Source organism: Gobius niger, assembly GCF_951799975.1.
Source record: "Gobius niger genome assembly, chromosome: 13".
NCBI classification, from domain to species: domain Eukaryota; kingdom Metazoa; phylum Chordata; class Actinopteri; order Gobiiformes; family Gobiidae; genus Gobius; species Gobius niger.
In genome coordinates this window covers 27,119,837-27,140,868 of record NC_136864.1, presented here as the reverse complement: position 1 = coordinate 27,140,868, position 21,032 = coordinate 27,119,837, and the positions used below count along the sequence as shown (strand labels likewise).

Sequence of the window (21,032 nt, the reverse complement as noted above, 5' to 3'; positions counted from 1 at the left end):
TCGGAGTGAGTGATGAGAGCGCAGGGAGAGATCCAGATCTGAGACAAGCCTGACCACAGTCCTTTTAAAGGCATCCTCGTCCCGCTGCAGAGGGGAACTCAGGTACTTCTGCTCTGGACAGAAAGGGGATTGTATCAGGGTTAAGTGTTTTTTTGTGTCTGGTTTAGAAATGGTAGTTTGGGTCTGTTTTAACCCTTCTTAGAACCAAGGATAGTCCTGATTTGATCCCCATCTAGATAAAAATGAATGATAAAAATATTATTTGATGACAAGGTAAGGCTTGGGCAATGCAATATTTTAAGGGTTTTACTTGGTGTGAAAAAGATTAACCAATGGTGTTTTTGGTTACTGAAGGGCTCATCAACTTGCCCTTCAGCTCTTTAAAGGCGCACTATGCAACTTTTTTATGTGAAGACAAAAGTTGATATTAATGTGTAGTTGACCTTTCAGTGATCCAGGGGATGCTTGGGTGGTTAGCGTAGCGCCTTTACCAACCCGATGGCCTGAAGGACCAATGGCCATAGGCCGCCATTGCTGCAGTACCTCCATAGTGGTGGCAGAAAAAGCTAGTTTTGCACTAGAAAGCATTGCTCTTTACACACGTTTTAACTAATTTGCCTGATTTCTAAGAGGTGAAGAGGTTCAGGTCGGTCCGTTGTTGTTAAAATAGTTTACAGAGGCAATTTACACAAAAGACGAGCTTATCTAACTTTTTTTTTTTAGTTAAGACCATTTTTAGTTTGTAGTTTTTGTTTCACAGTTCTGTTTTTTGAGTCCTTAGTGGCTGTTAATTACCACAGTCCATCAGTGGAGATGCTGATCTCATACATGTCCAGTGACAGGGGAATAAACAACCAGGAAAAGGCAGGCGGCAGTAACCACCCTCCTTGACCACACCCTTCCACGGGCACACACAAAGACCAGACAGGTACGCATCAACTCGTCTAAGCTCAGGTAAGAACATATCACAGTATGTCAAAACGGCGGCCTGTTCCTTTAAGGCGCATGTCACTATGAGTATAATTTACTACAATATTCTCGCTAAATGGGACCACAAACCTGAGCGGGGCATTGGCATGACTCGGGCTTTGACAGTGAAGTCCAAGTCAACTAAAACCGATCCACTCAGCGACTAGCATGGCCGCAGTAATATTTTTTTGACATAAAAAGTTGCATAGTGCACCTTTAAGATTAATAGTTGAGAGAATGGTGCTTAGGTACAGACAAAATCTCACTACAATGTTTGGTCAAAAGCCCTGACAATCTGGCAATAGTTGGAAATAGTGACAAAATGATGAAAGATCCGCACAACTGTTATGCTCACCAATCTTTACTGCTCTCACCAGCAGCAGTGACGTTTCGGGTCTTAGCCCTTCACCAGACCATGACTGTGACTCGATGACATTATTTTTTCACTGTGCTGTTTTTAATCCAGCACACTGGTTGAGAGCTGTGGATGTTCGTGTCTTTCCTCTAAAATAGTTATAAAATAGCCCCTTTCCAACATTCAAAGAAATAATGTATAAAATGGGCTTAAAGTACGTATATCAAATACGGTAGAGATCTGTACAATGCTTGCTCAATAATAAAAACAGTAATCATCTGGTTTAAATAAGGAAACAGGTAAGAGCATAGTTGTCAAAACAGGCGGCCCGTGGGCTGGATGATTTAATCATGGAGTAAAGTAATAATGACTATAGTTTAGCACTTTAGAACAAAGGCTTGTAGAGCACAATACAAGTGTAAGCTGTTATTATTTATTACAGTCCTGCACCGCCACATCAACAGCTCGTTATTATTCATTTATTGGAGAAATCTTTTCTCAATAGTATTTTACTGTTTACATTATATGTGGCCCGTGACCCGTCTTGAGAGCTGGATTTCAGCCAACAACCCAATGAGTTTGACACCCCTGGGTAAGAAGATTTGGAAGAAGGAGAGCCATGCACAGCGAAAAGTTTCTTTTTTTGGCATTTGTGGCAATGATCATAAATTGTACGGCTGGTTTTCAGGGAAAATCTGACCAAATTAAAGTATTACTTGACGCTGCATGGAAGGTTTTGCAAGTTGATGGCATTTCTGGGGAGGATTTGGACAATGCACTTGAGGGAGGGATTTGAACATTCAATGTAGGTTTTGTTTTCTGAGATAGGTGATGGATGGACTTGTAGATTTATATATATATATATACTTTTTTTTTAAATTTCCTCAAGAAGACCCTGTTTCCAATAGGTGGCGGCAATACACTTCCTTTCTAAGTGTCATCCGCCATAAAACCTGAAGAAGAAGCAGAAGAGGCAAAAGAAGACGAAGAAGAAGGAGAAGAAGAAGCACTTTTGATTGGATAATTACGACTTGGACCATTATTGTTGGCAAGTTGCTTAACCCCATGACACATCCCGCTTTTGTAAAAAAGAAGTTATGTCTGTTTGTGAAGGATCAAATCATTTGTATCATGGTTATGACCTGTCCAACGCGTTATTAAAAGCAGTAACAATAGAAAGCCGATTTAGAGGTTGCTGAATAAATGGTATCCAGTTCGGGGCCAAACGGCCACAGAACTAACTCGATTAGCTCACGCTCCCCGTCACATATTTGAACAATAAAAGCCTTGATGAATAAGTGTTTATCTCTTTGGGAAACGATGAGACGGCACTTGGCGTGATATGAAAGTCCGTCTGCAGCCTGTCCGCTCGAATGCCCGGGGTGTTGCGTCAGCTTGTCAAACACTGGGACAATGAGAGCATCCATCCTTAAGGTCCAAACCAGCATTCCCTTCACAGAGAGGGCAGTGTGCGCGCAAACACATGCTAATCCAATTCTTTTAATGCCCAAGAATGAGAAGAGGGACCACAGCCACACAGAGTCAGAGGTCAGCAGATCGTCTATTTCGGAATTTTGCTCAATACTTTCAAATGAGTTTCTGACGGGAAGAACGAAGATGCAACTTTAAAGCTGGCTTGGTTTGTTCCTGGACGATTTCATGCTAAAAACACATGGTCTACGTACGTGTAAACAGTGCTCATGTCCAAATATGACGACCCAAGAAATCGAGCTTTACTCTTTACAGAAAACTAGCAATATAGCCTGGATGATTTATTCATATTTTATGCTGTCTTTTCATCACATTTCAATTAAAATGACTTTATTCATGACCTACCCCACAGTAAATCGGTCATCAACTGCTGATGACCGATTTGCTGCAATGAGTTTGCTCATAAAAGCAGCTTTATACCAAAAGTCTGTGCGGTTTCTCATCTCGATGTGATTTTCATTCATTGTTTCCTTGTTTCTTTTTGTCTATGACAGACAAAACTAATGTGATATCTTTGTATAGATAGGAGAGGAGCATCAGTGGCGCCAAAAGGTTACCGCCCGTTTTTTGGGGAAAACAGCAGCTCTCGTTCATTGAAATGAATGGGGAAAGATCGTCTGAGAACTTCTAATTTACACATGAAAAGTGGTATTATTTGTTTTGGAGCTGCAGGAGGAAGAGGAAGGAGGAGGTGGTGGAGCTGACCAGTGCAGGACACCATGCTTTGAAACAGGGACAACCGCTGCCCTGTTTCAAATGATCAGAGGAGACAGAGGGCAGCCAGCCAGGTTTCTTCTGAGTGCTAGTTTCCCCGACCTCCGAGGTCATGTGGGTCAGGTTGACACACAGTGGCAGGACTGAGACCTTGTACAATGACTATAAAGCACTTACTTACTTATCAAATGTGAAAAGGAAGCCATGGAAGTGACCTGTTGCTGTTATCATGACCTGTCAGTAACATTTGCTTGTGTAACATTTTCGCTGATTGCTTTATAATTTAATGTCATTACAGCTTCAGCTTTTAGTCTGTCCCTTTTATATTATCATGACATTAAAATCACACAGCTTTGTTTTGTAGCTTATGAGAGCAAATAGTACATGGTTTATTCAGCAGCTAATCTATTAGCTGCTAATGCTAACATCAATGTGCGTTTTAAAACCCAGAGAATCATTAATTAGGCCCAACGGTGATTACGTTTAATAAGTCTGAGTATTTACCAACTAAAGATGTCACAAAGGGCATAATACACAGAGCCATTTCCCAATAATGAGCCCTGACATGGCCCTGACAGATAGTGGCAATCGATAAACTCGCTCATATAATTAAAACGCGTCCGTAATCAAGAACGGCCATTTTCCTGTGGTTCTGACACTGGCTTGGAATATTTTATCCAATAACAAGAAATGACCTCTGTTCCCACATACACACAGATGCAATTTTTAACTATTGCTTCCCCCAAAGGGAGCGTGGCTCAGCAAAGGTTCCCAGATGTTGCTCCCATCTGTAGATCTGATCTCGGCTGCTCAGGCTTGTGAGCTCTGGAATGGCTGAGCCTGACTCTACACTTACTTGTGTTAATCGAACATATGGATTTATGTAAATCAGCTGTGAGTTATTATGTGAATCGATGTAAACATGCACGGAGCAGTGCTTCGTTAGTTACTGAGGAAACTGCATCGATGTATTTTAAATGAAGACAGACATCACTCACCAGCTTCTATGGCCGAACAAGAAAAACGTTTCAGTAGTAAGAGCCTGGATTTGTTATGCTTTCCTCCATGACTCACATTCAGTCTTATTCATCGCTAACCACACGTCACAAAAAAACATTCATTGGGGAATTTTTCCGGTTTTGGATACTTAGCGCTGCAGCACGCCAAAATAAAAGCACACGGCTCGTCTCATTGATCAGTTCAGCAGGTCCCAGGGGCGGACTGGCCATATGTCCATTCTGGAAGAGCACAGAAGGGCCACTGGCTCTTGGGCCACCGGTCTGGCCTTTCCATTTTCTCCTCTTATCCCCCCGCCTTAACCGAGCTTTACCTAAATCTAAAAGCTTAAAAGAAAAAGAATCAAACTATAGCGACGAAAATGAGGACGAAAACGGAACAAAAACGTGCCAGGAAAAGCAATAAACCCACAAAAACATGACAAAAAAGAGACGAAAACACAACAAAGCAATGGAAAAAAAGCAACAAAAACACAATGCGAAAGTGACAGAAAAGTGACGAAAACACAACGAATGCGCAACAAAAAATTGACGAAAAGGCAACAAAAACATGACGACAACGTGACAAAAAGTTTCAATCACTTTTGTGAGTCTTAGCTTTCAAATCAGGCATTGCACTGTTGCCCTTCGGTCAAGAAGCTTTTAGATTTGGGTAAAGCCGAACTGGAGGAAATGCACTCGGTTAAGGGTTAAATACGTATTTGTGGAAGTGTTGCATTTACGCTAGTTTGGGCCAGGCTGGTCCAGAGTCCGGGGCCGTTTTTCAGTCCCGGTCCGCCCCTGGCAGGTACTTGCAACATTACAAGATTAAAACTAAATACACGCATTTTAATTTTAATTTGTCTGTTGATAGTTTGGCAGAAAGAAAGATGAACTAATGAATAAGATGGTGCTTTTATTTTGGCGTGCTGGATCGAAACAGGAAGTCGCTTCTTGGGCGGCGTTGTCGTGATTTGAAGTTATGCCGTCAATTTACATTTGCTGACAAAAAACAAGGACTTTTACCATCAATACTTAACAATGCGGCGATGCTAGCAAAACATAAAGTCTGCTACATTTACAAAACACAAAAAATATTGCCAAAACAGAATCATTTTAGTGCCTCAGAGGCTCCGAGAATGATTGTTTCAGTACATTTTTAGCCAAGTTTGCAATCGTCGTGTCTCTGCTGTGTCCGTGATTGGATCGAGCTCATTGTTTTTTGGCTAATCAACCGCAAATACAGATTCACATTATAGTGCTAATGTTACTTGTACTTAGACAAGTTAGAAATATGTGTGCGGGGGCAAGAAACACCAGGAAATCTCACACAAACCTTACAGCTATTGAGAATAAAGTGCGCTTCCGTCGGCTTTTCTCTTCCTCTCAGTTTTATGCATAAATTTTTACACATTTCCCAGACCGCAGGAGCAAAAATAGCAGGTGATTCTTTAATGGCAGCTCCAAAACTACAGCCGGAGCGGCGGAGGAAGCAAGAATAGAGTTTGTTGTCCCTGGGGAGATGAAGTGAGGGGACAGTAGCAGCAGGTAGCGCACAGATGTTCCGCGCAGAAGAGAGCACTGGTCCGTGTAATGAAGTGCCTCCAGTGTGGCCACGGGGGCTCCTTCTGCCCAAAAAAAAAAAAAAAACTACCCCATAATATTTCCCACAATGCACCACGGCCAGCCACCCAGAAGGCTCTGACAAATCCATCAACACACAAGGCTGAATAGCTTCATCCGGGGCGAAGTTAGAGAAGAACAAAACGTGGCCAAGGCGAGGATGGATTGTGGCAAAATGATTCCTAGTCAGTCACTTCTGCTCATACAGAGGATCAAAGTAAGGAAGTCAAAAAAAATCCAGTGAAGAGCAAATGGCAAAAGCCTAAAGTAAAAAACCGTCAGATGCTGTGTTTTTCTCACTGGAACGTAAACATTTGATGCCATCAGCCGGAGTAAAGTTCTGAATACTTGTCGACACCTGCCAGTCCAATGATCTTTTTCAGGACAGAAAGTGAAATGCTTAACGTGTTTGGGCTAAAAGGTCAGACTGCTGTAGCTGAATGAAAAACGTCAGAGCAAAAACTTTATTCGCAATATTGGCACACAAAATTGTCGAACCATACAAGGTTATTATGCAAAGATTGCTGTCTAGTCTAAGTTTGCAGCCCTGTGAGGCAACTCCGGTTGTGATATTGTGCTATACAAATCCATTGATTGATTGATTAAATGGCTTCAAATGGAAAAAGGACAATGCTACTAAGGCTAAGCTAGGCCGGAGCTTGACGTTAGCAATAGCCAACTAGCCAACACTAGTATAGGGGTGGGAGATATTGACAAAAATTAATATCTTAATTTTTTTTTTCAATATCTCAATATCGATATTCAGACGATATCTTTGCAATCCTTCAAAGAAATGTGCGCAAACTGGCAAAGTTGGTCTTTTGACTCGCTGTATCTGACCTACTGTTGTATAGAATTACTAGAACATAAAGATAGATACAGACGGCATCTCGTCATAGAAGGGGGCGTGGCTTCACCGAGGGGGAAAATAGAATCTTTTGGGAAACACAATTTTCCACTCTTTTTAGCCATTTTCTGTTGGAATATGAACTTATTTGTCACATATAAATAAAGTCCAGTGTAAATCAGGCCCATATGGATATTTTCTCACAGCAGATTGTTCTGTAGAAGTGAAAAAACAGCAGTTGTAGCAAGCGCTAGCTAACCGTTAGCATTAGCCGGATGCTGACATGTTAGCATTCTCCATTTTTTAATGTATTTATGGGCTGTTGAACCACTTTGCTCCTCTCCATGTCTTTGTATCTTCATTTAGTAGAAAACTATATTCATATTTCAGCATTTGTTAAAGTAGTTTTTGAATAATTAGAGAAAGTTTAGATTTTTTCAAAATTGTTTTCCCCCTTAACTGTTTTCAAACATGACCATATATGGGCGATTCCAGAGATGCCGTCTTTATCTATATGAGACATTATTGATCTAAACATTAGGGCAGGGCGATGTGAACAAAAATTTGTATCAGGGTAGAAATATCACAATAACGATGTATTTGGCAATATAATTTACACCTGACAAAGTGACGCACAGATACACTGAACACACAGGAGGGAGGGAGACAAGTTTGTCTGTCTTGACTGTCTTGAGAAGGATATCATTAGCCTTAACCACGTTTGTATCGTGGTTTTCTTCAGCAGTGCTACAACTTGTCTCAAGCCCTTTCCCCGCAAATATGAGCGACTCAAGTGACAAACTTCATTCATATCACTAGATTCTTCATCTCTGTAATCGCTCCACGCTGCCATGTTGTTGTTTTGACTGTGTTACGCAGGGGAGGCAGGCTCACACCGCGCTACGGCAACCCACAAGGACAACGTGACAAAGCCCAAAAAAAACTGTGGTGGAAAAGAAATACAGATGTTTGGGGGGTCGGATTGTACAAATTATGAAATATTCAATATTATCGTCCAGACAACAATTTGGATATTATCGTCTAAATGATATATCTCCCAGGTCTACACTGGTATTTATGTTTGGCTTGTCACTCAGCCACTTTGTCACTTGAGTTGGGTTGTTATTTTGTTTCTGACAGCCTAAAATAAGAAAAAAAAAATAGGAAAACATTAAAAGGGGGGTATTATGCAAAATCGACTTTTTCAAGCTTTACATCATGTTTGTTGGAGCCATGTGTCACCACTAGGAGGGGCTGTGGTGATGCTCTACATAATGGGGAGCCACACCTTAGTCACACAGGTGTTGGCAATCCAGAAGAGCACACAGTTTGTTGACCGCTTCACTGTGTGTGTTTTTAGCCCTTGTTTATGGAAGTAATGATTTGGATTTTATAATGAATTATTGAAACTTGACACTATTTTGAACCTAATAAAGCAGCTGTATTTTTGTACATTGGACTCTTCGGATTTGTATGGAAGTGCACAGTCAGCGCGTCACTTACTTTACCTGGATTTGCTGCCCTCATCGGTCTATGTGGAAATTAGCCGGAACATAAGTCAACAAACTCGCTTTGGACATTCTAAGTGGCTGCCGCATGTACCTTCTGTGGGTCATTGGATTTAGAGGAGCAGAGGAGTTACCCGGGCCCTGTCTTCAATCAGCCTGCTGCTGGAGGGAGGCACACGGGTGTGGCCGGCTGTTTGGTGGTTGCAGAGTGAACAAAGGATCTTGCTCTACTGTGGTTCAAGCCAGGAAAGCTCAGCGTCTGGGAGGTAGGCCATTGTTGCCCTACTTGCCCCTCACTGACTTTGTATACAGCGGAGCAAAGTTTCTCATAGAACTATGGCAACTATGAATGAGCATAAAGAAGACAAAGACATAATGCAACCAGTGCAAAGGAACACTATGCTTGCCGAAGGTGCACAGGAGCAGACTGTTCGACCTAAGGAAAAAAGGGCCATCAAATTGACTGCCAAAGCATATTCAGAGAAGCTTGAAAGGTTACAAAACAACAGAAAATCTAAGTTAAATCAGGCGGCTAATTTGAGAAAATGCATTCAAGAGCTTATTGAAAAGAACAGCCAACCTTCAGAGATGAAGAGTGTTTTTGACACATTTTTGGTTTTATGTGAAGATGTAACATCTATTCAGAATGCATTGATGGAAATGTTACCTGATGTTGAAAAGGAGAAACATGAAATATGGTTTAAAGCTAAAATGTTGTTCAATGATATGGTCATTTCTGATGTCAAAGCAGTTTTAGCTGGGTCCGATTTAGTAGTTTCTGATGATAAAAATATTGTAAACCTTGATGAAATTGATGCTGACGACAGTGCATCTAATGTGAGTAACCGGTCCAGCAAAAAGAGCACATGTAGTCACTGCAGTACAGCGTCTTCTGCAAGAATTCAGGCAGAAGCTGAGAGAGCTGCGCTGCTTGAAGAAGCAAGGATTTTAAAGGAAAAACATACAATAGAAGAGCAAGAACTGCAGTTAAAAAGGAAAAAAGAGCAATTGGAAATAGATGCCAAATTAGCTGCCACTGCTGCCAAAATAGCAGTCTTTGAAGCTTATGAAGATGGGTCCAGAGTATCTGCTAATGTCATGAACTGTTACTTTGAAAGTCAACAAGTTAAGAAAGTAACCAAAGATCTTGACCCAAACGCTGAAGAATTCCAACCAATAAGAAATGAGCTTCATGAAAAAATAAATTGGTCTCCTCCTGTTTTGCGCCAAAGCTTTAGTTCACTCCCTGCAGTCGTACCTGAGACTCAGCTGGCACAAACTAAAGCTGAAATGATGCCCTCTAGTCAAAACAGTCAAAGAGACATTTGCAGTTTTCTTGAGAGGCAAAATGAAATCACTGCCTCTCTGGTGAGGCAGCAATTGCTACTGTCTTTACCAGCTAGAGATGTGCCAATTTTTGATGGTGACCCTTTACAGTATCTTTCTTTCTGCAGAGCATTTAAACATGGCGTAGAGGCAAGGGCCACAAAAGGGGACTGTTTGTATTATTTAGAGCAATTCACCTCTGGGCTCCCGAAAGAACTTGTGCGTAGCTGCTTACATATGGAACCAGAGAGCGGCTTTGAACGTGCTAAACAATTATTACAGGAGCATTTTGGAGATGAGATCAGAATTGCCTGTGCATATATGGAGAAGATCTTCTGTTGGCCAACTATAAAGTCAGAGGACGTGGATTCTCTGCAGTCCTATGCACTTTTTCTACGTGCATGCTGTAACGTTATGATGGACTTGGACTATTTAAAGGACCTGGATGTTCCGACAAATATGAGAGCAGTTTTGGCCAAATTACCATATAAACTCAGAGAGCGCTGGAGAAGTGTTGCATATGATATAATGGACTCAACAAACCAACGGGCCACATTTAAAGATCTTGTGGGATTCCTGGAGAAACATGTTAAGATTTTGTCTGATCCTTTATTTGGCAGTATTCAGGAATCATCATCTGGGTCTGGTGGGACTAGAGTTGTGAGTAGGACCAGGTCCCAGCCCAACACTGCCAGAGGGACTTGTTTTGGTACCGCAGTTTCACCTCTGCCTGCACAGGACAGAGGTGCGGCAGAAAATGAAAATACTTTGTGTGTTTTCTGTTTAGAGGATCATCTGCTTGTCGAGTGTCTGCAGTTTAAAAGAAAAGGTCAAAAGGAAAAACTTGAATTTCTAAAGAACAAGGGGCTATGTTTTGGCTGCCTTGGTGCTGGGCACTTGAGGAGAGATTGTGATAATGTACCAACGTGTGAAATTTGTGGTAAATTTCATCATGTGGCACTGCACATTGACAGAACAGGTGACAAAGCTTGGGAGCAGTAAGTTGTGCCTTTCACTTTTAATGTTGCGACCTTACTGCTAAATGTGAATGTCATTATACTTGGAGTGAGAACATGTATTCACTTAATGTTTGAAAACTGTTGTATTACTGAGACATGGCTCCTTAATTTCTTATTTGTATAATTGTTTTTTCCGGTTGTTGCTTAAGAACAATTACAGGGGCTGGAGTGTTGGAGCCATGTGTCACCACTAGGAGGGGCTGTGGTGATGCTCTACATAATGGGGAGCCACACCTTAGTCACACAGGTGTTGGCAATCCAGAAGAGCACACAGTTTGTTGACCGCTTCACTGTGTGTGTTTTTAGCCCTTGTTTATGGAAGTAATGATTTGGATTTTATAATGAATTATTGAAACTTGACACTATTTTGAACCTAATAAAGCAGCTGTATTTTTGTACATTGGACTCTTCGGATTTGTATGGAAGTGCACAGTCAGCGCGTCACTTACTTTACCTGGATTTGCTGCCCTCATCGGTCTATGTGGAAATTAGCCGGAACAATGTTATTATGTCATTCCCTCATTAAAAACATGGCTGAAGTGTTGCCTTGGCACATTCACGTATTTTTGAGTAATCTGTAAAAACTCTGCCTGAGTCCTCCTAGGAACGCCCCCACCTCCTGGAGACGCCTCCGAGCTTTCGTCACCAGCCGAGTAACCAACCACTGCTCCTCAGCAGAACCCCCTCCCCACTGATGCCACAGACAGCGTGTGGAGGGGGCGTGTCGGAAAGGCTCAGAGGTTCTTAAAGAGACAGAGGCCTATTTCAAGACATTCACTACAGCCATTTTAAGAGAGCAATTTTACACAAGGCAGTTATTCTAATTTACTGCATTTACAGACCAACAGAAGGTTTGGTCATCATTGTAGTGTGATATAGACTGGTGCTATGTGATTGAAAAAAGCAGAATACCCCCTCTTTAATACAAATTCAATTGTTTTTTGTGAGTCAGGTGACAAAACGCCACCAGCCGCCATATTGGACAATGTTGCAAATAAAGTCAAACTGAACCTGAGTTGGAAAGCTTTACTTTTTTACTCTCACAAGGAAGGAACAGGAACTACAACAACCACGGAGAACTGCACAAAATGCAGCGACATATTAAAGCATAAAAATAGCTATATTGCGAAATATTTTTCCTAAAATGCCGACGAATGGTTAGCAATTTTTGATGCGTTTTCGTCATGTTTTCCTCTCTTTTTATTGTTTTTTTTGTTGTGTTGTGTAGGTATTTTGTCCTGTTTTTCATGCTCTTGTGGGGGGGTTTTCCTCGCATTTTTGTCACTTTTTGTTGCGTTTTCATGTTCGTTTTCATCTCTACTTTGAACCTTTTTTCAAGAAGCTTTCAAATTTTGGTAAAGCCGAACTGATGAAACTGTGCTCGGTTCCGGTGGGGGTCCATCCATCCATCCATCCATCCATCCATCCATCCATCCATCCATCCATCCATCCATCCATCCATTTTCTTCCACTTGTCCGTTGCCGGGTCGTGGGGGCAGCTGTTGGAGTTGCCCAAATCACATGGCACCAGCCCCTTATGGCTCCTCCTGCAGGTGGTGGGTCCACAGAAGGACGGCCTCATGGTCCTAGCCCGGGCCTGTTGGTCTCTCATAAGGGGCTCCTGAACCGCTCTTTGTCTGACCCGTCACCTAGGACCTGTTTGCCATGGGAGACCCTACCAGGGGCACGAAAACCCCGACAACAAAGCCCCCAGGATCATTCAGGCACTCAAACACCTCCACCACGTTAAGGTGGCGGTTCCTGGAGGGTCAGGTGGGGGTTTAGAGGTTAATTATGCACTTTCAAAGTTTTAGACATAGATAGGTCAGTTTCTACTGGTTTGTTGTTTGTTATGGAAAGCTGTTATCCAAAAACATGGCACTGACTGTCCTGTGTTGCCATGGAAATCAGCAGTGATACGCCACTTTTAATAAACCGACCGTGGCTAGTACAGTGAGAAACAATGAGCACAAACTTGGCTATGTTTAGAGTACCCGCTCACTGACATCACACGTGTACTGGTGTCTCCACAGCGTGCCGCAGCGGTGCATATGATCCTCGTAGCGGCAGCAGTTGTCGTTTTGATTGACACGTGGCTGACTCCTGTTATTTTTCCCACTGCACTGGAGGTGGTTGGCCCGAGCGTTCTTTTTTCGCATGTTAGCTCCAGGCGGCGTGAGCGTGGGAGAACTGCACAATCCTTCTCCTGTTTACCGCAGGGTAGACAAGCTGTGGGCTGCCTCGCAACCAAACTGTCGCCGCCGCCGCTTCTCATGTTGGCTGCTTTCAAGTCTTGGAACCAAACAGACGCGTCGCTCTGTTGTACAACACAATCAGGTTTGGGTTTTTTTTGGTTCATTTTAGTCAAAGCTAAGGAAGAAAGAAGTGTAAATGTTTTATTGAATTCAGTTTAGAAGGTAAAAAGAGTATTGTACGTCAGGTTTGTGGAGACGCATTTTGTAATAACGTCACACATTTAAGCATTACTAACTGCTTAAAGGGGGGGTATTATGCAAAATCAACCTTTTCAAGCTTTACATCATGTTATTATGTCATTCCCTCATTAAAAACATGCCTGAAGTGTTGCCTTGGCACATTCACGTATTTTTGAGTTATCTGTAAAAACTCTGATGGCGGCCATTTTAGGGATAGGTTTGCCTGAGTCCTCCTAGGAACGCCCCCACCTCCTGGAGACGCCTCCGAGCTTTCGTCACCAGCCGAGTAACCAACCACTGCTCCTCAGCAGAACCCCCTCCCCACTGATGCCACAGACAGCGTGTGGAGGGGGCGTGTCGGAAAGGGTCAGAGGTTCTTAAAGAGACAGAGGCCTATTTCAAGACATTCACTACAGCCGTTTTGAGAGAGCAATTTTATACAAGACAGTTATTCTAATTTACTGCATTTACAGACCAACAGAAGGTTTGGTCATCATTGTAGTGTGATATAGACTGGTGCTATGGGATTGAAAAAAGCATAATACCCCCTCTTTAAACCAAATTTATTATACAATGTGTCGGATGACAGGGCAGCCACTCCTACATCGTTTTGTCCCATGGCAGCCATGTTGAAAATTTGCACCAATCCAAATGCACAGCGAAACTTAATCAGTGTCTTATTTTCTTGGTATATTCCTGATCTAAACTTGTCACCATTGTGTGATCACAGCTGGGTATCATTAAAAGGTGCCTATATACAGTACAGTATGTGGCAGCTGTAGATACAACAAAAGGAAGAGCAAAATAAAAATGGCAAGTAGTTATTGCTGTCTGTTTCTCTGAAACAGGGACAAACCCAGGAGGTGCTGCATCGTTTCAGAGGATCAGAGGAGCCTGAAGGCAGCCAGCCAGGGTCCTCCGGGTGCTCCGGCTTCCTCAACCTCCAAAAACATGCTGGTCAGGTTGACACACAGTGGTGGCGCGGCTCAGTCGCAGCGGCTCAGGACAAACACATGAACACTATTTCGTTGTATGCTTGTACAATGACAAAAAAAAGCACTTACTTACTTACGCAATTGATGAACACTATCTAGTAGCTTTAGATAAGGATTGTTAAAGGCCCTATATCCGATTTTGTTGTTGTTTTTTGTTGGGGAGGGGGAAGGGCAAACGTTTAAACTCATCTCACGTTTTCTACATCCTAATTCTTCACAGGGATGAGTTTATAAGCAAGTTTCACAACTTTCTAGATCATTTTCATTGGGGCTGCACAATATATCATAAAAAGATCAAATACTATTAATATGGTAAAACATCCATATCATTTTACATCTGCCTGAGATCCACACATTGTTTGGTAAATCTAGCCAAAAAATAAATGCATGGAACTTCAAATATGTACAAAAGTTTTAGTTAGGCCTGAAATACACTGTGAACGTGTCCCATAGCTGAGTGCCCCTGAGCGTCGTACATGCACACTGCCAGCACGTGGGGAGAAGTGGCTCTGCCTCCAAGTCTCTCTATGGCAGATAATGGGCAAACATTTTGGTGCTGTGGCCACATTGGGTTTTTCAACTTGCCCAAGAGGGCCAGACTGGGGCTCGAATTGGCTTGTTTCAAACAGGTACACTTCTCAAATAGACTATAATTGCCTAAACACATTTTAAAAGCAACACAATGGCTGCAGTTATGCATTATCTTTTTTTTGTTATGTCATTGAAAACATAGGTGTCTTTTCCCCGTTTTAGACAATGCATTTTGGGCTTCATCATCATTTGCAGGCCAGATTGAAGGGCTCGGTGTACCGCATTTGGCCCCCGGGCTTTAGCATGCCCGGGAGCTCTACGGTGTGGCCGTTCTTCAGTCAGGAGGAGAGAGCCCACAGAGAGCCCACAGAAGTGATCTACAGAGACCAAAGTGTTGAGATTTGTTCAAATGCAATCCTTCTGTGTAAAAATTAAAGCTCCAAATCCTCTTCAAAACGAGCAGTGCTCCTTCTATTATTAAAGAAAAAATGCATGAGAGGCACATAGCCATGATCTACGACTCCAAAAGCATCAATAAGTGATTAATTTCTAAATTAAATTGTAAAATCCGCTTCTCTGCACGAGCAGCAGGTGAGAAAAATGAGCTTGAGTTAAATTTCTGTGTTTGGGAGCTGAAGCGGCTGCGCCTCAAGCCGCTGGTATGTGCGCCACCTCGGCGTGCAGTGTGTCAACACCGGCCAGGTCCCATCTGCTAAACAGGGAGCGAATTTAAGCGAGCCTTGTCAATGCTCACGCGGAGAGATTCTGTGGCGATTTAGTCTCGAGCAGTGGTTCTCCAGTGCTACGACGACGGGACCCACTGTTACCCAAATAAGAATGTAATTTGTCATGTATTGGATGATATATTGTATTTTCCACACAGGATTTGTTTTTCAGATATGCCTTTAAGACTGAAATCATGATCAAAACAATCTAATAACATTCATTTTAACAAATCCCGGTAGTTTTTACATGCAGGTTCAGATGAGAGAACACATTTTCTCCGGAATAGGCTCACGACTCACTGAGAACTGTTCCGTGAGTCCCTTTTGGGTCCCGAATCACTGGTCCAGAGGCCTTTCATAATTGTTTTCCAAATTTTGTTTAATTTTTGCCTTATTTTGGTCCTGATTTTGAGTCTTTTTGAGTCTCGCTTAGACACATTTGCTGAAAAACGAATAATTTACACACATTACACACCACGTTGAAATGGATTAGAACTAGGGCTGTGCAATTAATCGAAATTCGATTATGATTTCGATTATTACACTAAACGATTATTAAATTAGCATAATCGAAAGATTTCAATTATATTTTTTTTCTTCTTTTTTTTCCAAGGCAGACTTACATTATTTCATGCCACTGGGACTATTTCCCCTTCGCATTTCACGTGCCATGGCTCAAAAACAAACTGTGTGATGATGTCATCAGGCCGCACTGCTCAGTTTACTTGTGCAGGTGTGCGGGCTGGCCAGCAGGGGGCAGGTGTGAAACAGAGACCTCTCCTTAATCGAGGCAAACTTGAAATCATTTGTACTTTTATGATTGTTCAAAAAACATAAAATATTCAGCAGAGTTGTTTGGTTAATACATAAATAAAATAACGGTAGTTTTTTTTAAAGGCAACAAATAATCGGGATTTCAATTATGACCAAAATAATCGGGATTATTATTTTTTCAATTATCGAGCAGCCCTAATTAGAACAATTGTGCAATACAATATTCAAGACTGATATTAAATTTTGCATCTTTTTGCTTCTGTACTTAGATGACCATGAACAGCCTACTTTGACAAACCACTGCATATCCAAAATACTCAAAAACTTATTTGATTTCACACAAAACACATCGGGCCTTTACAGCTGCATACTTGTGAACTACCTCAGCCCTACATCCACGGACTGAAAAACCTCCATCTATGTCTATTCTCGGCGGTCTGTCAGCAGCACTGCTCCGGGTTACAGCGTTCTGACCACGCAGCACATAATTCCCATGATTCTTCCCTCCTCTGAAGTGGGCCCGGCCGCTCATCCATCACGGGCCGTGAGTTGCCGAGTGGACAAAGCCGCTCGCCGTGTGCATCAGGGGGGAAAAGAGTGGTGGTGGTGGTGGTGGTGTATATTTCGGCATACGCGCTCCTTTTTGCCGCGGCAGTAAAGCATGTCAGGAGGGGCCGATATAGCCATCTGAGGGGCCCCCCCCACAGGAGTCGTGACTGTTGCAGTGTGTCAGAGCGCGACCGGGGTAAGCTTTCAATTAAGGCGCTTTCAGGGCACTTGGGTTACAGCATGCTTGGGAACGTTCCTCCGAGCCCCCGGTTCAACACTAACAATAGCTGTCAGTGAACTTAACACCTGCGTATGGGATTCACACAGGAGCTTATGTGGGCTCTGTTTTACATTGTACTATAGAGACATACATGATGAGGCTGGTGGCAGGTCGGGTCACAAAGTCGGAGCAGTGGTTCCCCAAAGGGCTCTTCAGGTGACGAGACACTGCAGGTATAGCAGTAAAAAAAAAAAAAATCTATTTGTTATTTGTGCTGTAGATTACTGGCATAACTATGAGGGAAGTGTATTGCTATGTTAAAGTAGAGATGCTGTTGCAAGAGTGTAAAGAATTGATTAAGTGAAGACGGCCTAAAGTTCTGTAACGTTTGTGCTTGCGTGTGTGCGTTTCTCCCGTCTTTGTTCGCTGCTGTCTCCCAGAAAGGAAATGAAATTGTCGCCTTTCGTGCTACACGTGGACACCAAACATGCCCATATTTCTGAATGAACATGCCTGGGAGAACAAAAGAGCGTCGCACTGTTGGAGTTATTCCCCTGATATATCTCGGACACGGCATAAAATAAGCATCGCAAAGGGTGAGTTTGGCCAATTTTTGACATTAAGACTAACATGTTATGCAACAGTGACCACATTTTTTAAATCATGGGATGTCTGATAACCTTTTCAAAATATTTGTGTCATCTTTCAACAGGAAACGTAATCGTGTATTGCCGTGGCCTAATACTTTGTTCTGAGTCTGATCCATTAACACGTAAAATAGCAAAATACAGAGAAAAAAAATACATCAGAATGTCAATATCAAAAATGTTTAAATTTCATTCCATTTTGTCAAGTAACTGAATAAGACATACATTCCCTGTGACAAAATAGTATCAAGTTAATATAAAAAATAACGACCATATTGATCATCACACTTGTGGAAGGTGTTCATTATCCAAACATGAGCACCTCCGGGTTTTGAATTTTCCACAAGTTTAGGATTTTTAAAAGCCAGTGCACACGTCCAGCAGCGCTCAAGATCTGGGACCTCCTGGGATTAACTGGGAGGTTTCTGGAATAACTGAAGCAGAGAGGACTTCCCACTGGGACGGCGGACCAAGAGTCTCCACGCTCACTTTCTACACAGCTTTATCTGATATTCCTGTACACGGCTGCAGGATATACTATATTATTATTATTATCGCTCAACAGCCACAATAAACAAAAGATCTATTAACTTTCTATTACAGAAGCACAATCTTCTAATGCTCTCTGAAGCCAATGCTTTTCATGCACTACTGTGAGAAACACTAGAGTCCATTTCTACGCTGACCACATTGTAGGAGGTCTGGAAAATGGCACTCCTCGTTTGTAAAATGAGAAGAGGGAGATAATGATTTCCTCCTGATTGGACCTGATGGGCCGGTTCACAGGAAAGCTCGTCTCATTGGTCAAAGTGATGGCACCGGGGATTCTGATTAGCTGCCCATATCAGCAAAGGAAAGGACTTTAGAATTTTTTATTTATTTCAGATCTCTTACGTTACGTCAAGTTGCAGGTCCAGGTGGTCAAGCATACGCAATCTATTAAATTTGTAAAACATTTAATCTTACAGACTATCACTTTAAAGGCATTCATTTGGCTCACCCTGTTTTACCTTGTATATCAACAACTATACAATACGATAAATAGAGCTCCATTTTAGTTCAAATACTATGTGTGTGTGAGGGAATTACATTTTGTCACAGTTCAAATACTATATAATGTATGGCACTGACTGTACTCTCCATCTATGCATGTGCAACAGGATAAAATGTAGGAGGTCCAGGTGGGGGTTAAGACGTTAAAGTGCACGATGACACACTAGACACAATTTTTTGCTACACACACACAATCATATTTAAGATTTTGGAAAAAAAAAATGTACCCAGTTTTCTTTGGTTTGACATTTTTGCGATGTTTTTACTGTAGTTTCACTTCCTTATTGGACACTGACAGGAAGTGATATTGATAGAGGCAAACTATTTTAAACTGTTGCCGTGCCGACCATGTTATGTCTATAGATACAGACGGCATCTTGTCATAGAAGGGGGCGTGGCTTCGCCGAGGGGGAAAATAGAATCTTTAGGGAAACACAATTTTCACTCTTTTTTGCCATTTTCTGGTGGAATATCAACTTATTTATCACACATAAATAAAGTCAAGTGTAAATCGGGCCCATATGGATATTTTGTCACAACAGATTGTTCTGTAGAAGTGAAAAAACGGCAGTTGCAGCAAGCGCTAGCTAACCGTTAGCATTAGCCCGATGCTAACATGTAGCATCAAGTTAGCATTCTCCGTTATTCGTGTATTTATGGGCTGTTGAACCACTTTGCTCCTCCCCATGTCTTTGTATCATTATTTAGTAGAAACTATATTCATAATTCAGCGTTTGTTACAGTAGTTTTTGAATAATCAGAGAAAATTTACATTTTTTCAAAATTGTTTTCCCCCTTAACTGTTTTAAAAAATGACCATATATGGGCAATTCCAAAGATGCCGTCTGTATCGATGGGAAATGAGTCAAACTGCTCTGGAACTCTACCTCCATCTGTGTCACTTCCTGTTCGCCGCTTAAAAATTCAAATAAAAATAACTTTTCTGCCCAACATTTCTTGCTGCCCCACTGAAATAAAAATGATAATGATAATGATTACACAACCGATGTCATTTATTTAAATAAGCCATATTTTCAAAAGCATTAAAACTTGTCATATGCACTTTAAAGAAAGATTTTTTATTTTTTTCATTTGACAAAAATTACAAAAAAGTGGCTTATATATATATCGCTGCCTGAAATATTTGGGAACCCGTGCTATATACAGCGATGTAAACAGCAGAGTATCTATGTCCATGTTGTGACAGCATCCAGTGCTGATAGTTAAAGATTTCAAAATGATTAGTGTTCAATCTATAAATAAGCTATTGGGAATTCCAGAAAGCAATGAATACTTGAAGCTCCTATAGAGTAGGCTAACAAGTGCAGGCTGATATCACTCCTTCAAATAGCTCAGGATGGTTCCACTGTGGTGTGCTCACTATCCGCTGCATATTAAATTCTGGAGATAATTCCAAGATGCATATTTGGGGGAAACTACGTCCAAACCTCCTGTTGACATCCCAAACTAGCAACAACCACACTTCACTGCAAGTTGTAACAGACTTCAAAACACAAACCGCTGAACCAAACGGGAACGGTTTAAGACTGAGAACGCATCTGAATATTGACCGCCATGCAACACGGTGAGGCACTGACCGGGAGGAGGAGAAGAACCCCCCCCATGCTGCCTGGCGCTGCTGCCCGCGGATGGAGCTACTACACAACACTGCGAGGGGGGGGAACTTACCTAGCTTTCCCCGGGACTCCTCCAGCTTTTGGATCTGGTTCTCCAGGAAGAACATGGCCACTGCGAACGCCAGTAGCGCCAGCAGCTGCAACTTCGGCGGCATCATGACTCGGAGCAACCCCATCAAATCATCCGTGGCACGAGAAAAGGGGCTGGTCACTCCATGCTGCTCCAGAGAAACACACGACGCTGCTTTACAAAAGAGTGTCAGTGCATGGCCCGCTCGGTCCCACAGACCGCTCGAGGGTTCGTGCGTAAAATCCGCTCGCTATCGTAAAATTCTCTCTCTCATACTGATTTATCCCCTTGATTCCCGCTGGAGCGAGCGCGTTGGTTGGCCCGGCGTCTCGCGGCGGTTATTCGTCCGTATTTTCCACGCACAGCACCAGCAATGGTCCCGTCCCAGTCCCATCCAGTGTGTGCTCTCGCTAGCGCACCAGTACGCACTGACTGCTGCCGTCTGAATGCAAGCGCGCAGGTCATTGGACGCAGCGGCGGTTCACCGTAGCGCAAAGCCCAGCCATTCGCCCCCAATCACAGCCTCCGCACACGGGATTGGACGGATTG

General features: G+C 42.4%; 1 protein-coding gene across 1 annotated transcript in view; it reads right to left on the bottom strand.

The window, feature by feature from the left end:
* The window catches only part of hs2st1a (heparan sulfate 2-O-sulfotransferase 1a), a 64,846-nt gene extending 43,854 nt beyond the window's left edge, over positions 1-20,992 (bottom strand). The window contains exon 1 of the mRNA XM_079570055.1: positions 20,466-20,992. Within this exon, the coding sequence (XP_079426181.1) occupies positions 20,466-20,589 (124 nt within the window). The 5' untranslated portion in view covers positions 20,590-20,992. The remainder of the gene's footprint in view (positions 1-20,465) is intronic.
* Positions 20,993-21,032: the final 40 nt, after the last annotated feature.